The sequence below is a fragment of the Artibeus jamaicensis genome, unplaced genomic scaffold (genome assembly GCF_021234435.1).
Source record: "Artibeus jamaicensis isolate MK-2021 breed Jamaican fruit bat unplaced genomic scaffold, CSHL_Jam_final contig_471, whole genome shotgun sequence".
Lineage (NCBI taxonomy): Eukaryota > Metazoa > Chordata > Mammalia > Chiroptera > Phyllostomidae > Artibeus > Artibeus jamaicensis.
The window spans coordinates 3,880,921-3,897,410 of record NW_026521850.1 but is presented as its reverse complement, the minus strand read 5'-3'; the positions used below and the strand labels follow the sequence as shown (position 1 = coordinate 3,897,410).

General features: G+C 48.9%; 1 protein-coding gene across 2 annotated transcripts in view; it reads left to right on the top strand.

Moving 5' to 3' along the window:
- NUP214 (nucleoporin 214) overlaps positions 1 to 16,490 on the top strand; it is a 78,999-nt gene that overhangs the window by 30,617 nt on the left and 31,892 nt on the right. For both annotated transcript variants that reach the window (XM_037158519.2, XM_037158523.2), the window contains exons 22-24: positions 2,391 to 2,654; positions 3,883 to 4,044; positions 7,721 to 7,820. In XM_037158519.2, the coding sequence (XP_037014414.2) occupies positions 2,391 to 2,654; positions 3,883 to 4,044; positions 7,721 to 7,820 (526 nt within the window). The remainder of the gene's footprint in view (positions 1 to 2,390; positions 2,655 to 3,882; positions 4,045 to 7,720; positions 7,821 to 16,490) is intronic.

Sequence of the window (16,490 nt, the reverse complement as noted above, 5' to 3'; positions counted from 1 at the left end):
GCTGCGTCTCAGCCACGCAGCACGTGTAGTCGCTGTGCTTTCGGGGCAGGCGTCTGCGGTCCCCGGGTTGTGGGGCAGTGGCGCCTGAGGCTTCAGCCTGCTGAGCTGGGTCCACAGAGCGGAGCTGCTGCTCTGGAAGCTTTTCTGAGTCCTGTGTGGTTCGGAACAAGATGGTTTTTGAAAAAAGGCTTCTTTTTTTAGAGAAGGTAGACAGTAGAAAAACCCACTGATTAGGAAATAGTATCCATATAACTAGTGGAAAAAACTTGGTTTTGCTGGTAAATAAACCAGATAACTACCTGAATTTCCTTTTCTATAGTGTATGTTATGTATAGCTTCCAGCATACTGTGGCTTTGCTTTAGTGCCCATATCCGCTCCTTTTTTAAACTTTGTTTGGGTTGAAATTGTTTTTTTCTTATACCAACAACAAATTCTTTTTGTTAATTGAAATAACAGAAGAAATTTAATCTTGTACCACAAGTCATTTATTTCTCTGTAATCATATAAAGTTAAATTAGCTAAGTAATAGTCACAGACAAGTGAAATTTTTTAATAACTTTTTTCATTATCTGAAGAGTACCTTCTCTTGATAATTGGAAAACATGGAAAAAATTAAAGGAACATAAAAACTACTCTTGTACATCAACCCAAATATGTTATCAGTTATCTCATTTTGGTTTACTCAGACTTTTTTCCTTACATATGTAAATTTAATTTTTGAATATGAGGTTGAGACTATTAATTTATAACCTTACTTGCAAGCTTTACTATAAAACAGAAAATGGCAGGTGTTGGCCAGGCCGTGGACAGGTCGGAGCCCTGCGTGCTGACCGCAGGAAAGTGAGGCAAGACAGCACCGTGGGCAGCGGCCGGTGGCTGCTCGAAAGAGCTGAGTGGGCACTGCGTGTGCCGCAGCTGCAGGGCTCAGGCAGGGTCCTGCGCGCCCAGGGTGGTGGCCGCGTCATCCACGGCAGCTGAAGGCAAAGGCAAGCCCGACACCCACAGCCCGGGAGCCAGAGGCAGAGTGGGGTGTGTGTGTGTGTCCTCACCGGGAGGAGGCTGTGGCACACGCCGCAGATTCATAGACACGGCAAGTAGAACGGTGGCGGCCAGGGGCCGAGGAAGAGCAGACTGGAGGGTTACGGGGCAGAGTTTCCGTTGGACAAGATGGAGAGGGTTCTGGAGACGGGCGGCGGTGGCCCGGCACCGTGAGTGTGCAGAGCACCAGTGAATACACACTCAGAAATGGTCATAGCAGTCAAGGTTGTGTTATGTGTATCCTACCACAATAAAAAACTGGGGGAAATTCTTAAAGATTAAAGCGGTTTCATGAGCCTTTTTCTGCCTTCTGTTTTTAAATATTCTTTGAACACTTGCCTTTGTAATGATTGCACAGTGTTTTCCTGTGTAAGGAGGCCATGATTTACTTAATCTGGTCCCTGTCGTCAAGTGTCAATGTTATTGCCAAGATTTTACCCAGAAATTTTTGTTTGCAAATCTTTAACCACATCTCCGAATGTATCTTTATTACGGATTCCTTAGAAGTGAGATTTACGTAACTTAATTGCTCGTTCAGCAAATACGATTGCTCCCTTTGTTTCAAACTGGTAAATAAGAAAGATGGCCTCTGACCACACGGGTTTTTATTAAGAGGGGAGCACCGACATTAAGGGGACAACCCAGCAGGAGGGCATACAGTGTGAAGAGTGACCTGGCCACGAACAGTCCTGACCTGTCCGAACCGGGAGCTGCAGCACACACAGTGCGTGACAGACAAATGTCCGTCGTGTGGCCCCTGCCTGGGTTAAGAAACGTAACTTCGTCGTGGCTGACTCCCTGCGCCCCCTCTTGTGCACCCCCAGTCTCCTGCTCCCCAGAGGGACCACTGTGTAACATACGACAGTATGCCTTTGCTTCTGGTTTTTTTTTTGACATTTAAAATTTGTACTGTTTTGAACATTTTTCAACCCCCAGCTGCTAGAATAGTGCACAAGTGCTCTTTAACCCGCACCCGTGTTCCCCGTACTGTTGGCCACAGTCGCTTCCCTTTGGTCCCCCCTCCCACACGGGCACCGCTGTTTGTTCCCACAGACTGTTGGAAAGCGAGCCGCTTGGGACCCCTTGACTCCGGGCGTCCAGGCACGTGCCCTCTCAGCGCAGTCGTGGGGACAGTGGCAGGTCTGGGGAAGCCGACCGCAGGAGAGCGAGCGCTGCTCTCTGGAGTGCGGTCCTCCCTCACGGTTTCCCTCTTACGTCCTGCACAGCTGCTCTTCTTTAAAATCTGGGACCCAGGCCAGGATTGTCCACTGGCTGTTTCTCTACCGACAGTGAAAATTGGCGCTTTTGGACTGCTTCGTTACTGACTTGAGTTTCATTTTGGGCTTCGCAGCCAGCCTGTCTCGGTCAGCCTTCCTGTCTCAGAGATACTACGAAGACTTGGATGAGGCCAGCTCAACGTCATCCGTCTCCCAGTCCCTGGAGAGTGAGGACGCACGGACACCCTGCAGAGATGACGACCCGGGGGCCCAGGTCCCGCGGCACGCCCCCGTGGTCCGCACGCCCTCCATCCAGCCCGGCCTCTTGTCCCAGGCGGCAGCCCCTTTCGCTAAAGCCCACCTGAGTCACGGTTCGCCTGGCGTGATGGGGGCTTCAGGTGAGGAAACACGAGACGGGCACCTCCGTTTTCCCCATGAGGTTTGAACTCAGGGAGGAACCGTAACTGGGTTTCGTACTACCACACCACCACGGCGTTGGTCCCGGCCCAGGCCTGCCGATGATCGAAAATTCAAAGACTAATTCCCAAGAGGGGCACTTCGCCGTGGAAGCAGTCGGTAGGACACCGTGCAGGAGCCCGAAGGCGCACACTGTCACGGCTTTCTTGCTGAGTCCAGCTTGTGTTCTGTAAACAGATCTTCTCAGGAGTAACGGGAGGAGCTGTTTGCCTCAGTGTGAAGCAGCGCCCACTCCCATGCCTGGCACATCCGCGCCCGTTTCAGCCCGCCGCTGAAGCCGTGCTCGTCGTCGGCGTGGGCTTGCCGAAGTGGTGCGCCCTGCGCTGTGCTGTGACCCCTGTAGTTGAGGGTGCCAGGGCTTTGCAGCGCAGCGGGTTCTGACTGCAGACAGCGTGCGGCAGTGGGTTGGGGAGATCCGTGGGAGGGGAGCAGGGAACTGATCGAGCGGATCCGTGTCGGCGTAAAGGTTGCGTCTTAATCAGCGTCAGCGGGAGGATCGTGTAAAGCAGTGGTTTCAACCAGTCGCCATGAGGATTTCTGAGAAATACAGTGCCTGACTGTTCAGTCAGGGGCACGGACCTCTTTTCCTGTAGATTGTAATAAAACAGTGACAACAGCCGAGACAACAATAGCCATCCATGTGAATGAATCAAAATTGTACCTATTTTGCGGGTCAGGAAATACATTTTTTGGTGTGCTGCAGAAGCGGTGGTCATTAGTTCACGTGCTGCGGGTACTTCAGTTACCCTGCTACAGCAGGTGGGCGGGCAGGCGGCATGCGGCAGCTTTGAGAGGCCTGGGTGCAGCCAGCCTGTTACTGGTACTTTTTTTTTTTCTTTAAAGAGGGACAGAAACATCAGTTGGTTGATAGTGAGAGAGACATCAGTTGGTTGCCTCTCACAGGCCCCCAACTGTGGGGGAGGCCTGCAACCCAGGCAGTGCCCTGACCAGGAATGGGACCGGTGACCTTTTGATTCGCAGGCTGGCACTCAGTCCACTGAGCCACACCAGCCAGGGCTGTTACTGGTACTTTTCTATGTTCATGCTTGAGGATGATTTCCCTGAAACGTAGCGTGGAGAATTGACCGTTTTAATGTGTGTTTTCCTTTTCTGACCCGTCATCTCATTTAATCTTTCTGTTTCCTTCAGTGTCTACGTCTGCTAGCAAAATTCTCCCTCAAGGGGCTGATAGCACAATGCTTGCAACCAAAACGGTGAAGCACGGTGCACCGGGTCCCTCCCACACCATCCCAGCCCCCCAGGCGGCCGCCGCGGCAGCGCTGAGACGGCAGATGGCCAGTCAGGCGCCAGGTGAGAGCTGGAGCCCCCTCCCCCAGTGCAGAGGCGGGGGGCAAGCTGTGCGTGTCACCGGCCAGGGCAGCAGGTGCCCGTGAGCACCTGGCCCTCTGCTGCTGTTTAGAAGAGAAGGCGGCTGCAACAGCTGTCTGTCCAATCTGGGGAGAGTCTCGAGAAAGCAGAAAGTAGGCCTGAAGCTGTTTCCCTGTGGAGGGGGAGGTGTCAGGTCTGCACATTGAGGTGAGGAGGAAATCTGGTGTTCAGATGACCTTGTTGGTCCCTCCATCTGAATAGTGTCTGCTTTATGCGCAAAATTAAGCTTTGCAATTTGATCAGCTAATAACAGATCGTCTTAAGGTGTCGTGAGGATCTCCACTGCCCTGGGAGGTGGGTGTTAGAGGGCCCCGTTTGATTTGGAGTGATGTGGGGTTCAGAGACAGGAAGGTCACCGGGCCAGTAAGAGCAGAACCCAGACTCCGACCCTGGGTCTTTCTGCTGCAACACAGCTGCTTCGTAGGGTGGCCCATGCGGCCTTTACAGATGGGACTCTGAGGAGCACTTGCCTTTTGTCCTTGGTCTGCGGTTTTCCAGGTTGTCGGCAGCAGAACCTCAGTCACCGCCGGTCCGAGTTTGTGCCGGCCAGTGGTTTCGCCTGCCCCTCCCCCACAGTCAGCAGTGTTGGGGGAAGAAGTCAGGAGTGCTACAAAAAATTTTTTTAATATATTTTATTTATTTATTTTTAGAGAGAGGGGGAAAGGAAGAAGAGAGAGAGAGAAACATCAATGTGTGGTTTCCTCTCATGTGTCTCCTACTGGAGACCTGGCCTGCAGCCCAGGCCTGTGCCCTGACTGGGAATCGAACCTGTGACCTTTTGCTTCACAGGCCCACGCTCAATCCACTGAGCCACACCAGCCAGGGCTGTGAGTTTATTTTTATAACTATTTTTTGCACATGGTGGTCAAAGTTTATTAAAGCATCGTTAAAAAGGCATCATTACTACTACAGCTGGCAGCAATTTACATTTTACCTCACGGTAGCAGTTTTCAAAGAAAAAGTAAAAGGACATCACAACAAAGAAAAAGACTACACTTACGAAGTCCTGTAAACTTCAAGGCCAGTTTAGAGGTGAGGTAATGCTACTTTAGCTTTGTGACTTTAACAAAGTCCTTTAATTTTTTTTAAAGATTTTAATTTTACTTATTTTTAGAGAGAGAGAAAAGAAAGAGACAGAGAGAGACAGAAACATTAATGTGTGGTTGCCATTTGCACGCCCCCAACTAGGGACCCAGCCTGCAGTCCGGGCATGTGCCCTGACTGGGAATCCAACCGGCGACCCTTTGGTTCGCAGGCCCGCGTTCAATCGACCGAGCCACACCAGCCGGGGTCTTTCATTTTAAAAAGGTCCCCAGTTCCCTGTTCCCTCTCTGTGTGTTCACTACTCACTCTGTGTGATGGAACCGTAGTTCTGTGCGGCAAGTACCCTCCCAGCAGGTCAGTGTCCAGAGGGGCCCTCCACATGCCGGTGCTCGCCCCGGGGCAGAGAGGGGATCTGTGTGGGTGCAGGTGTGGGGGCCCCTGCAGTCGGACGGGGAGACAAGTGAGCAAACGCGGTGCACGCGGCACCTTTCGTCCTGACCTTCACAGCAAAGGAGTTAAATAGGTAACGTCACACCTCCACGGAGCAGCACTTCCTTCCATCGCGGCCCCTCAGTTACAGATTGCTCTTTCTATAATACGGGTGGCAGAACAAGAAAAGGGAGGGGGAGCATTACGTAAACTTCCTTTGAAAGACTGGATTCCCCTGCACGTTCATCTGTCCTGGGTGCCACAAAGAGCGCCCTGCGCAGTGCCTTGTGACGCACCTGTGGCACGCAACTGTGGGGCTCTTTTGTCTTTGCTGCAAAAAAATCTGACAGTGCGCAGGGCTCCCCACAACAGAGGGTTATCCAGCCCCAAGATGTCAGTACTGTTGAGGAACTGCTCTAAGGCAGGTATTTTTGTTGTAGCTAAATAAAATTATTTTTCAGTTTTATCGCTGTTCAGATTATAAGACGAAAAAGACGTGGCTTGATTTAGACAGAAAAGAGTTACTGTTATACAGCCCTGGCTGGTGTAACTCAGTGGGTTGAGCGTGGGCCTGCAAACCACACGATCGCGGTTCGATTCCCAGTCAGGGCACATGCCTGGGCTGCCAACCAGTTCCCAGCAGGGGGTGCACAAGAGACAACCATACATTGTTGTTTTTCTCCCTCTCTCCTTCCCTTCCTCTAAAGATAAATAAATTTTAAAAAGAATTATTATTATTATAAAAGATTATATGATAAAAGATTTCTCAGAAAATATTAAAATCTTTATCAAGGCATCTAAAACAGATATGAGCCCTGGCTGGTGTGGCTCAGTGGATTGAGCACTGTCCTGGGAACCAAGAGGTTGCTGGTTTGATTCCTGGTCAGGGCACATGCCTCGGTTGCAGGCCAGTTCCCCAGCTGGGGGCATGCAAGAGGCAACCAATCAGCGTATCTCTTGCATATGGTGTTTCTCTCCCTCTTGTTCTCCCCCCTTCCTCTTTCTAAAAATAAAGTAGATATGAAAGAGCACAAACAAGATAACTGCAAGGTACCTTTGGGCCTTCTGAAAGAATAGAAAGCTTTGATGTTTCCTTTAAATATTACTTGGACCAAGCAGAATCGTGGCATTGTGCTGAACAGGCTCAAAATCACACTGATAGAGTTGATTATTTATAAACTGAAAATCTGCCAGAATTTGTGGTCATTCCACTCTCAGCAGGAGGCGGTGTGATCTCTTATCATTTTGGAAGCAAAAATTTCTAAGGTGTAGGCACCTTTGAATGAGAAAGACAAAGAACGTGCAGACGTAGGCAAGAAGTCCTGGATGCCTCTCTGAAGGGGGAAGGAGAGCAAGCTGCTGCCGATCCGCCAACCGCCCAGGCTGCAGCTCTCAGTGTTGTCAGGTACATAGTCAGAAGAGATCCGAGAGCTTTGCTCAGCCTTCTTAATAGTTCATCATAAAATACCCAGCTTTGGAATACAGCGTTAGATGGTAAGACACAAAACAGCAGATGTGAGAGCTGACGAGCCTGAGACAGGTGAGCACACGGCAGAAGAATCCCGGCCGCCCATCCTCAGTGCAGCCTCTGGGCCTTCCTCCGTTCTTGTCCAGGCCCCACTTGCCTCGTTTTGTGCATCGTGTCGGTCTGAGCCGGGAGCTCCTGTGGAAAAGACACTGTATCTTAGGCAGTTTCTGTGTTCCCAGCACCCAGCAGTCTGGCAGTGCAAAGCCCGTGTGAGAGAATGGTTGAGTGGATGAGTGGGTGGGTGGGAAAATCCGGAGTCGGGATGCTGCTCAGCCTCTAGCTCTTTCTGCCCTTTTCCAAGATGAGCCAGCAGTGTGGCTGGTGATCTCAGCTTTGCTCTGTGGAACCTGGCCAGGGAATTCCTTTTCCCTAAACTAGGACCTGTGACCGAGTTGGGCAAAGCCTTGTGTCATAATCTTTGTGAATGGAGGCGGCCAGGTGTTCACTGACCACAGTGCCTTGGGACTGCACAGAGTGGGTTTCCTTTCTCCAGGAAGATTGCATTCTGCTTGGGTTTGTGTCCTGGCTGCCTACGTGTGGCTGGACTTTTTGTCCTTCGCTGCAATGAATGTGCCTGTCTGTTCTCTCTTTTAATAGCTGTAAGTACGTTGACTGAATCAACTTTGAAGACTGTCCCTCAAGTGGTAAATGTGCAGGAACTGAAGAATAACCCTTCACCCGCCTCTGCAGCGATGGGGTATGTTCTGCCTTTGCCGTGTGTGTCTGCCGGCGAACTGTTCTGTAATAGTGAGGGGCTGCCTGCAGGGAGCAGCGTGGCTGCTGGCGCAGGGTGACTTCTTCTCCCTGCCCAGCCTTATGTTATGAGGGGGTAGGCAGCTAATCTCGGGTATGCGATGGGCGTGCAGGAGACCGACCTCTTCAACTTGCCCCTGACGGTTCCTCAAAAACCTTCAAAGTCTGTGTTGCCCAGTGTGCTGTTTGCCATGTACAGGTCTATGTGGGGTACACAGTAGGACCGTTAAGTCAGGTGCAGGGCTTGATTTTTTTTTTTTTTTTAATGCTTTCAAGGTTCCAGAGTTGATGCCTCAGTTCTAACACACACCATTGATTCTGAACACTTGGTAGAGGTCTTGAGATTGGCAGTCTTCCCTCATTTCCTCTCTCCAGGCATCACCTTTCTTTCAAGTTTCTTTTGCCTTTGTATGAAAAACAAAACAGAACAAACACAGTCTTTTAAAAGGCAGAAGCTCCAGCCTCTTCTCTGCGCCAAGTTTGAGGGCTGGGCTGTTGCTGCCGGAGCTGCTTCTCTCTGGAACGCGAGGCCTGTCCGCCGCCCACACAGTTCGGCAGCACGGTGTACAGACCCTGCCCGCGGCTCTTGGTGTTGCAGCTGTGCCCTTCTGTGTCCAGCCCAGCCTCGCATGTGACAGAGGGAAGGGTCGAGGGACATTTCCGTGGGTGGAACGTAGGGGGTGGTGGTGACCAGTGTCCTTCGGACAGCAGTGTCTGGTGCCTGTGGTCAGTCCAGTGGCAACAAGAGCACCCCAGACCCGTGCCGTTCCCGCATCGCACCCGCACCCGCTCTCACCCCGGGTCTGCCCGCTCGTCTGGCGTGGCTCTGCTGAGCGGCCCTGCTTTTGTGGTCCACCGGCCTCCTCTCCTCCCCACACTGGTCCGTTTATCAGGGCTGTCTGTTCCAGGAACTTCTTAGCTATCTCAGGGCTGTGCTAACAGGCAGAAACAAGCCTACCCGCATCCCTATCTTGTAGTGACCTTGAAGCTCTGCTGTGCTGTTTAGGCCAAGGTGGCTTTTGTGGTTGTCGTGAACTTCTAAGGGAAACATCTAATAGAGTTTGGGAACTGTAGCCAGATTCCTAGTGTAGGGAAGGCATAGAAGGGCAGAGCACTATGTGAGAGGAAAACCCAGCTAACGGTGCAGGAAGTGTGGCCTGGTGTCTCCGAGACACAGTGTCTCCTGGTGATGTCACCGAACCTTGTCTCGGGCTTCGTCTCCCTCCCGCGGCTCATCTCTGCGTCTCTGCCGCGTTAGAGCAGCAGCTCTGTGTCCCCCTTTTTTCTCACTTGAGGAAAACAGACACAGAAGTTCAGAAGGAATCTGGGAGAAACCGTCCCTTCCTTTCCCTACAGAATTGGGCTCTGGTACAGTTATTTAACTTGGGTGCCCAGTGCGGTGCATGGAGTTGGTTCCTTTTTAATGACCATTTACCAACTAACAATAAAGGCGAACTCCAAGCACGATCGGTTGGCGGACACTGGTGTTTGCTGCCTCCCTCAAAGGACAGCTTCAGAGGGAAATACGTTCAGTGTAAAATGACTCAGTTTCAGAGTCTGTTAAACAGCAGTTTCCTGGCTGTCTTTAAGTATTTTACTTTGCATTTAACTTTTTCTGAGTGGCATCTTCCAGAAGATTTGCTGTGAGATGAGCTCACGTATTTCTGCCGTCGATCTTTCTCATGTACTTCGGCTTCGCCCACGACACTCGCTGACCAAGCATCCTGCTGTGCGGGTGTGCCTGCAGTGACCCTCGGGCACTGGGTTCGGCCAGGGCTTCTGGGGCCTCTGCTGCGAACATGACGCTGCCCCACGGTCAAAGACACAGCAGTGAGTCAGTCACACCAGTCCCTGCTTTCCTGGCACGTATGTTTTAGCAAGAAGACAGACCCCAAACTACCAGCCAGCCCTACAGGTCACATGACCGCAGTATGGTGAGCTCAGCGAAGGGGGGAGCCAGGGGCTAAGACAGGACATGTGGCTCCGGCTGGAGTCTGGGGCTGAGGAGGAGGCTGGTGAGGAAGCGATGTTTTAGCTGGAAGTGAAACAGCAGCCACGAGATAGCCGGGCCAGGACGGTTCCGCCCAAGGGTGTGGGGTTGTAGAGCTGGGCCAAGCAACAGGGGGGCATGTGGGGAAAGTGGAGAGAACCCCAAGGTGGCCAGCAGCCTGGTGGGCAGTGGGGCCTATGAGGTGGGGTTTTCGGTTGGACTCTTCATTTTTACTAAAACACACCAGGCACATCATTCCTTTCAGGAATTTTGCTGTTCATTCGCTCTCGTTTTTACAAGTACTCAGCGTTTTCTGTGGGCCGCAGAGTCTGGTGCTGGGGACAGGGCCGCTGACAAAACACCACAGCCAGCCCTGCCCTCGTGCAGAGAGACAAGTGGCGATCGAGATGAGTCAGTAAGGTGCTTGGCGTGCAGTTACATTTTAGAGGGTGACGGGTGCGGCACAGAACATTGAAGCAGGAGAGGGGTCCAGGGACCGCAGTCGGGCGCAGGCTGCAGCCTCACCAGGGTGGTCGAGGAAGGTGCCTTGCACACCGTGGGACGGCTCGGGGGCCTCCGCAGCGCCAGGCCAGCCGCCTTCCAGTGTTCGCCTGGGGTTCTCGGTCCCTGTAACGTTCTGCCTCTCGGTGGCCTCTAGCGCTTGACGTGCATTTGGACGAAGACAAAGGCCAAAGAGCAGGCCTCATGGATATCCGGGAGGGAAAGCTCCACACACAGGGCCCCGTAGTGGGCCCGTGTCGGGCAGGTTCAAGGAAGAGCCCAGTGGCCCCTGGTGGCTGGAGAGAGAAGAGAGCCCCGGACACGAGGCCAGGGTGGGACGGGGGCCACATCCTGTCCCGTCTGGCGAGCCCAGGTCAGGGCCCGGCTGACCATTGGGTGTGTTTGAGCAGCAAACACCATCTCTCGATCTGATGTGGTTTTTATTCATTTTGTTTTTTAACTGTAGCCGTGTCTTAAAAGGGAGGTATAATTTACAAACGGTAAAATTCATCTTTTTTTAGTGTAAAGTTCGTGGGCGCTCTGATAGTGCCGATAGTTGTATGCGATCTGTGGTTTCGGCAGGAAGCCTCTGGTCCCGGGTGAGACTAGACCGGAAGGGCTGGCGCGGGGAACGTGGAAACGGAGAGCAGGTGGGGGCGCTTCCGTTTTCATTGTGGTGAAAGAGACGCACGGCAGAATGTACCATTTCGAGCACACAGTTCAGTGACGCTGAGTCCCTGCACAGGGCTGTGTAACCCTCACCAGTGTGTATTTCCAGAACTTTGTTATCACTGCGACCAGAGCTGTGTGACCCCTTAAATAAGAACTGCTCGCTCCCGCTTCCCTCCATCCCCTGGTAACTCCGCTCTACTTTCTGTCTGATAATTTGCCCGTTGGAAGTACCTCCCGTGAGTGGGACCTACAGCGTTGACCTTTGGTGTCTGGCTTACTTCACTTTTGTTTCCAAGCTTCATCCATATGGCACCAAATGTCAGAATTTCGTTCCCTGTGTGACCCAGTGGTACTCCATTGTATACGTGTCCCCCATCACCTGTTGACGGGCACCTGGGTGGTTCTCCTCTCGGCTGCTGGGAATAGTGAATGCTGCGGTGACATTGGTGTACGAGTGTCCGTTCGAGTCCCTGCTTTTAATTACTTTGCATAATGTTTCAGGAGTGGGATTCCTAGACTGCGTGGCACTTCTGTTCGGCTTTTTGAACTAAACATAACCGACCACGTTTTACAAAGGGGCTGCTCCTTTCTACATTCCCAGCAACAGTGGGCGAGAGTTCTCGTTTCTCCGCATCCTCACCAGCATTTGTTATTGTCCGTTTTTTTATTAGAGACGTCCTAGTTAATGTTCAGTGCCGTCGTCGTGGCTTTGATATGCATTTCCCTAATGGCTAACGACTTGGGCGTCTCTTTGTACGCTTGTTGGTCATTCGTATTGTTTTTGGAGAAATGTCCGCATAGATCCTTCGCCCATTTTTTTGTTTGTTTGTTTGTTTGTAGATTTTATTTATTTAGAGGGGAAGGGAAGGAGAGAGCGAGAGAAACTTCAGTGTGTGGTTGCCTCTCGTGAGTCCCCTGCTGGGAACTGGCCTTCAACCCAGGCATGTACTCTGACTGGGAATCGAACCAGGATCGTGTGGTTCACAGGCCCGCGCCTAACCCACTGAGCTACACCAGCCAGGGCCTTCACCCATTTTTTGATCAGGTTGTTTGTCTCAGGTGTGGAGTGTAAGGTTGTTTGTATGGTCTAGATTCAACCCCTGGTCCGACGACGGTTTGCACATATGTTCTCACATTCTTGGGTGGTTTTTTACTTTCTTGTTAGTGTCCTTGGAAACAAAAAGGTTTTTCATTTCGATGAAATTTAGTTTATTTTTTTCTTTTGTTGCTGGTGGTCTAGGTATAACAACGTTTAAGAATCCATTGTCTAAACCAAGGTCATAAAGATTTACACTTACGTCTTCTGAATGTTACAGCACGAGGCCTGTTTAGTGTCTGATCTGCTGTGAGTCGGTCTTTGTAAATTGTGATGTTGTGGTTGGCTTCATCCTCCTGCCTGCGGGTGTCCAGTGGTCGCAGCGCCATCTGCTGAGAAGACTGTTTTTTACCCCATCGAATTGTCTTGGTACATGGATTGGTTTTTGAACATCAAACCAACCTCTGGTGCTGAATCATGGCCCTTTTATGTATGGTTGCATTCCGTTTACTAAAATTTTGTTAAGAAGTTTTTTTGCCTGTTGTAGTAAAGGATGTTGGCCCGAAGATTTTCTTGTGACGTCCTTGTTCAGGTTTGGAATCGAAGTCACGCGTCCTGACAGTGAGCTGGGCTGCGCTCCCCCCTTCAGTTCCCCAGAGAGCTCGTTCGATTTGTTGTTACTCCATCCACGCGTATGGGGGGGCTCACCAGTGGGGCCATCTGGGTCGTTTTTGTGTTTGTTCATTTCATTTGAGTTGCCGAACTTACTGGTGTGCAGTTTTTCATAATAGTCACTGATTGTTATCCTTTTTTATAAAAAGATTTATTTTTAGAGAGAGGATGGAAGGGAGCTAGGGAGAGAAACATTGATGTGCGAGAGATACATAGCTCAGTTGCTTCTCACATGCCCCCAAATGGGGCCCTGGCCCACAACCCAGGTGTGTGCCCTGACCTGCAATCAACCAGCAACCTTTTGGTTCACAGGCCGTCACTCAGTCAGCTGAGCCACACCAGCCAGGGCTTATTATCCTCTTAATGTGTATAAAATTCATGATAATTTCACTTCCTTCTTTCCTGCTAGTGGTAATTTATGGGGCGAGGAGGTTCTGACCATTCTAGCTGAATGATTGTCAAATTTATTGATCTCAGACAACCAATTTTTTACTTCATTGATGTTTTTTGCTATTATTTTTCTATTTGATCTTTATTATTTCATTTTCCTGTTTGCTTTGGATTTATTTACTCTAGTTTCTTAAGGTGGAAGCTAAGGTAATTGATTTGAGAGCAATCTTTTTTAACACTGACATTTGGTACTATAAATTTCCCTCCAAGAACTGCTTTGGCTACATGCCACAGATTTTGAATATGTTTTCATTGTCATTCAGAATACTTTTGATTTTATTCTTTTTTTTTATATGTATATACACACACACACATGCACCTATGGGTTATTTAAGACTGTGTTTAGTTTCTAAATAATTGGACATTTTCTAGTTAATCTTTTTGATGTTGATTTTATTCGAATTCCATTGTCATCAGAGAACATCCATTGTAAGATTTGAATTCTTTAGATTTATCGACACTTTTTGGGGGGCAAGAACTGGGATCAGCAAGGTTTTTGTCCAAGGGCCGTATGGTAACCCTTTCAGGCTTGCAGGACTGTGTCTCAAACCCAACCCTGCCTTTGTAGTCTGAATGCACCCATGGACAATGTGTCAATGAGCAGGCGTGGCTGCGTTACAATAAAACTGTATCTATGAAAAAAACAGCGGTTGGACCTTGGTCTGGAGTGGGCCAGCCCCCGACCTGGACCGTGTCATCTCAGTAAATGTTCTCTGTGCACTTCAGAAGCACGTACATTCTATCTTGGTTGGGGTGTGCCGTGAATGTCAGTAAGTTACAGTGGTTGATGGTGATGTTCAGGTCTTCTGTATTACCTGTTCCGTCGTTATTGAAGAGTGGGGTTGACAATTTTGACCCTCCTTATCCCTGGTGAGATGATTCGCTCCGAAGTCTACCTTCTGTACTGGGTGGGGCAGAGATAGGGTGAGAGTTGTGAAACCAAGTATATTCTTGTGTTATTAATCAATTATTCTACTGCTTTCCACAGAACTACTGCAAACCTATTTTTGCCCCACCGTGTACAATCGGAGCCAGTCCAGCTTCCTTTGTTAGTGCTACACGGTGTATCTTTTCTGTGCTTTTATTTCGAACCTTGCACCTTTTTGTTGGCTTGTAATATTGTTACTTAAAAGGTGTATCATGTATGCCTTCAACTCCTCACAGTCTGTCTTCAGGTGACCCTACAACACCAGCTCGCAGTTTAAGGGTCTTATGACAGTGTTCTTCCATTTCCTCCCTGTCTCTGTTGTTGCATATTTCACTTCGACCGTGTTATCAACCCCCCGCCTTATAAATTGTCGATTATCTTTTAAACAGATTTACGTAAGAAAAACCTCCTTTAGTTACCCTTGGACTTATGCTTTCCGGTGTTGTTCATTCTTTTACTTGGTCCCAGCTTTCCTTCTGGTGTGGTCCTCCTGCTTAAAGGACCGTGGACCTTCCCGAGGTGCGGACCTGGATGCCATCAGGTTCCGTGTGCCTGCCGACGTCTTCAATTCACTTGTGAAAAATGGTTTCGCCAAGTAACGGATTCTAGGCTGACCGTTTTTTCTTTCACTGACTTAAAGATGTTGCCCCTCTTTAAAAATAAAAGCCATACTAATAACCATAATATTTACAAGCCTTTCATCCTTTAATTTAATACAAGTGTTTCTTGTAGACATACATAAAAAGCAGTTTGAAATAACAAAATTAAAATCACCTTTATTCTCACCACAAATGTTTAATCACTATTTAGATGTTAATTCATCTTTATTCTATGAAAATTTTTTGTTTCTTGGGTTTTGGGGGGTTTTTTTCCAGTAAAATTAGAAAATGTGCTGCTTTGTATTTTTGTGTTTCGGCTTAATCATAAAACTTAATTGCTAACATTTTTATATCATTATAAATTCTTTTTAACTGAATTCTGTTTTTATATTTAATACACGTGATTTAAGTTGTTTGTCATTAGACATTCATGTAGGAAATGCAGTTTGATTTTGCAGACTTTTAGATGATGTTTTGGAAACAACAGCTTGCAGTTACAATCTCCATTGACATAAAAAATTGTTTTTAGTGAACTGACTGACATTGAGCTTTCTTTCTCCTCCACTGACTAACATTTGGGGGTGTTCCTCTGCGTTGTTACCCACAATGCCAGAATCAACAATTTCACACGTACATCATTTTGCACGCTGGCAGCTGTATGTGTTGAGTGAATTCTCAAAAGTGGACCCCTGAGCCAAAGGCGATATCTGCATATGGATGTGTACATGCACATATATGTCATTTTGATAACTGTTGCCCAGTCTCAGTAAAGGCCGTCACTTTATCCTCCCGTGAGTGACGTGTGACAATCTAGTTTTCCACGTCTTTATCGAGATGACCCAGCCTGCTGTCACACTTCAGTCTTCCTGTCAGTCTGATGGGTGGAAAAAATACACCGCTAGCTTTTGTTTTCAGTGTCTTCTATTACTTTCTTTTGCTCTCCTGATTTTTTTGTTTGTTTCTTTAGTTGCTCTTGGTAAGTAGTCCTGTCTCCTTACTTGTGTCACCTTTAAATTATTACCAAAAAATTCATATGAAAAAGTTAACTTCAGTAGTTTCCACAGTTAGGTCCACTGTGTCAGATGTGAATGTGTAAGAAGGCATACGTCATAGTGATTAAGATTTACTGGCATAAAAAATAACCAGGCAGGTCTCTTGTTTTCGAAGCTCTTTAAAATGTTGAAATGGGTAGAAGAATGAGTTGTTGGCCTTTTTCACAATATTACATGAATATTTACCTTTTTAAAAAAGATTTTATTTATTCTTAAAGAGGTGGGAAGGGATGGAGAAAGAAAGGAAGAGAAACATCGATACGTAAGAGACACATCGGCCGGTTGCCTCTCACACGTCCCCAACCAGCAGGGACCTGGCCTGCAACCCAGGCGTGTGCCCTGACTGGGAAACAAACCAGTGATACCTTTGGTTCACAGGCTGGTGCTCAGGCCACTGAGCTACACCAGTCAGGGCTGAATGTTTACCTTGTTTAGGTTCCGTAAGGTTCAAGGAACCATGAAGAAAGGGCCTATGTGACATTTTAATGCTTCACAGTCCTCACTCCGTTTTATAATTGTGTGTAGAGCACATGCGTGTGCGTAGCTCTGCCTGCGGTGGTAGGCGGTGCTGACTGGGCTCCTCTGAGCAGAAGGCAGGGTTTGAAACGGGTGTGTTGTGACACTTTCTCATGTCTGTCGTGTTGGATATTCCCACCTGTAATAGCTTATTGATCTCTATCAAAGGTCTGGCTGGGCACCAGACAGCCTGGAGAA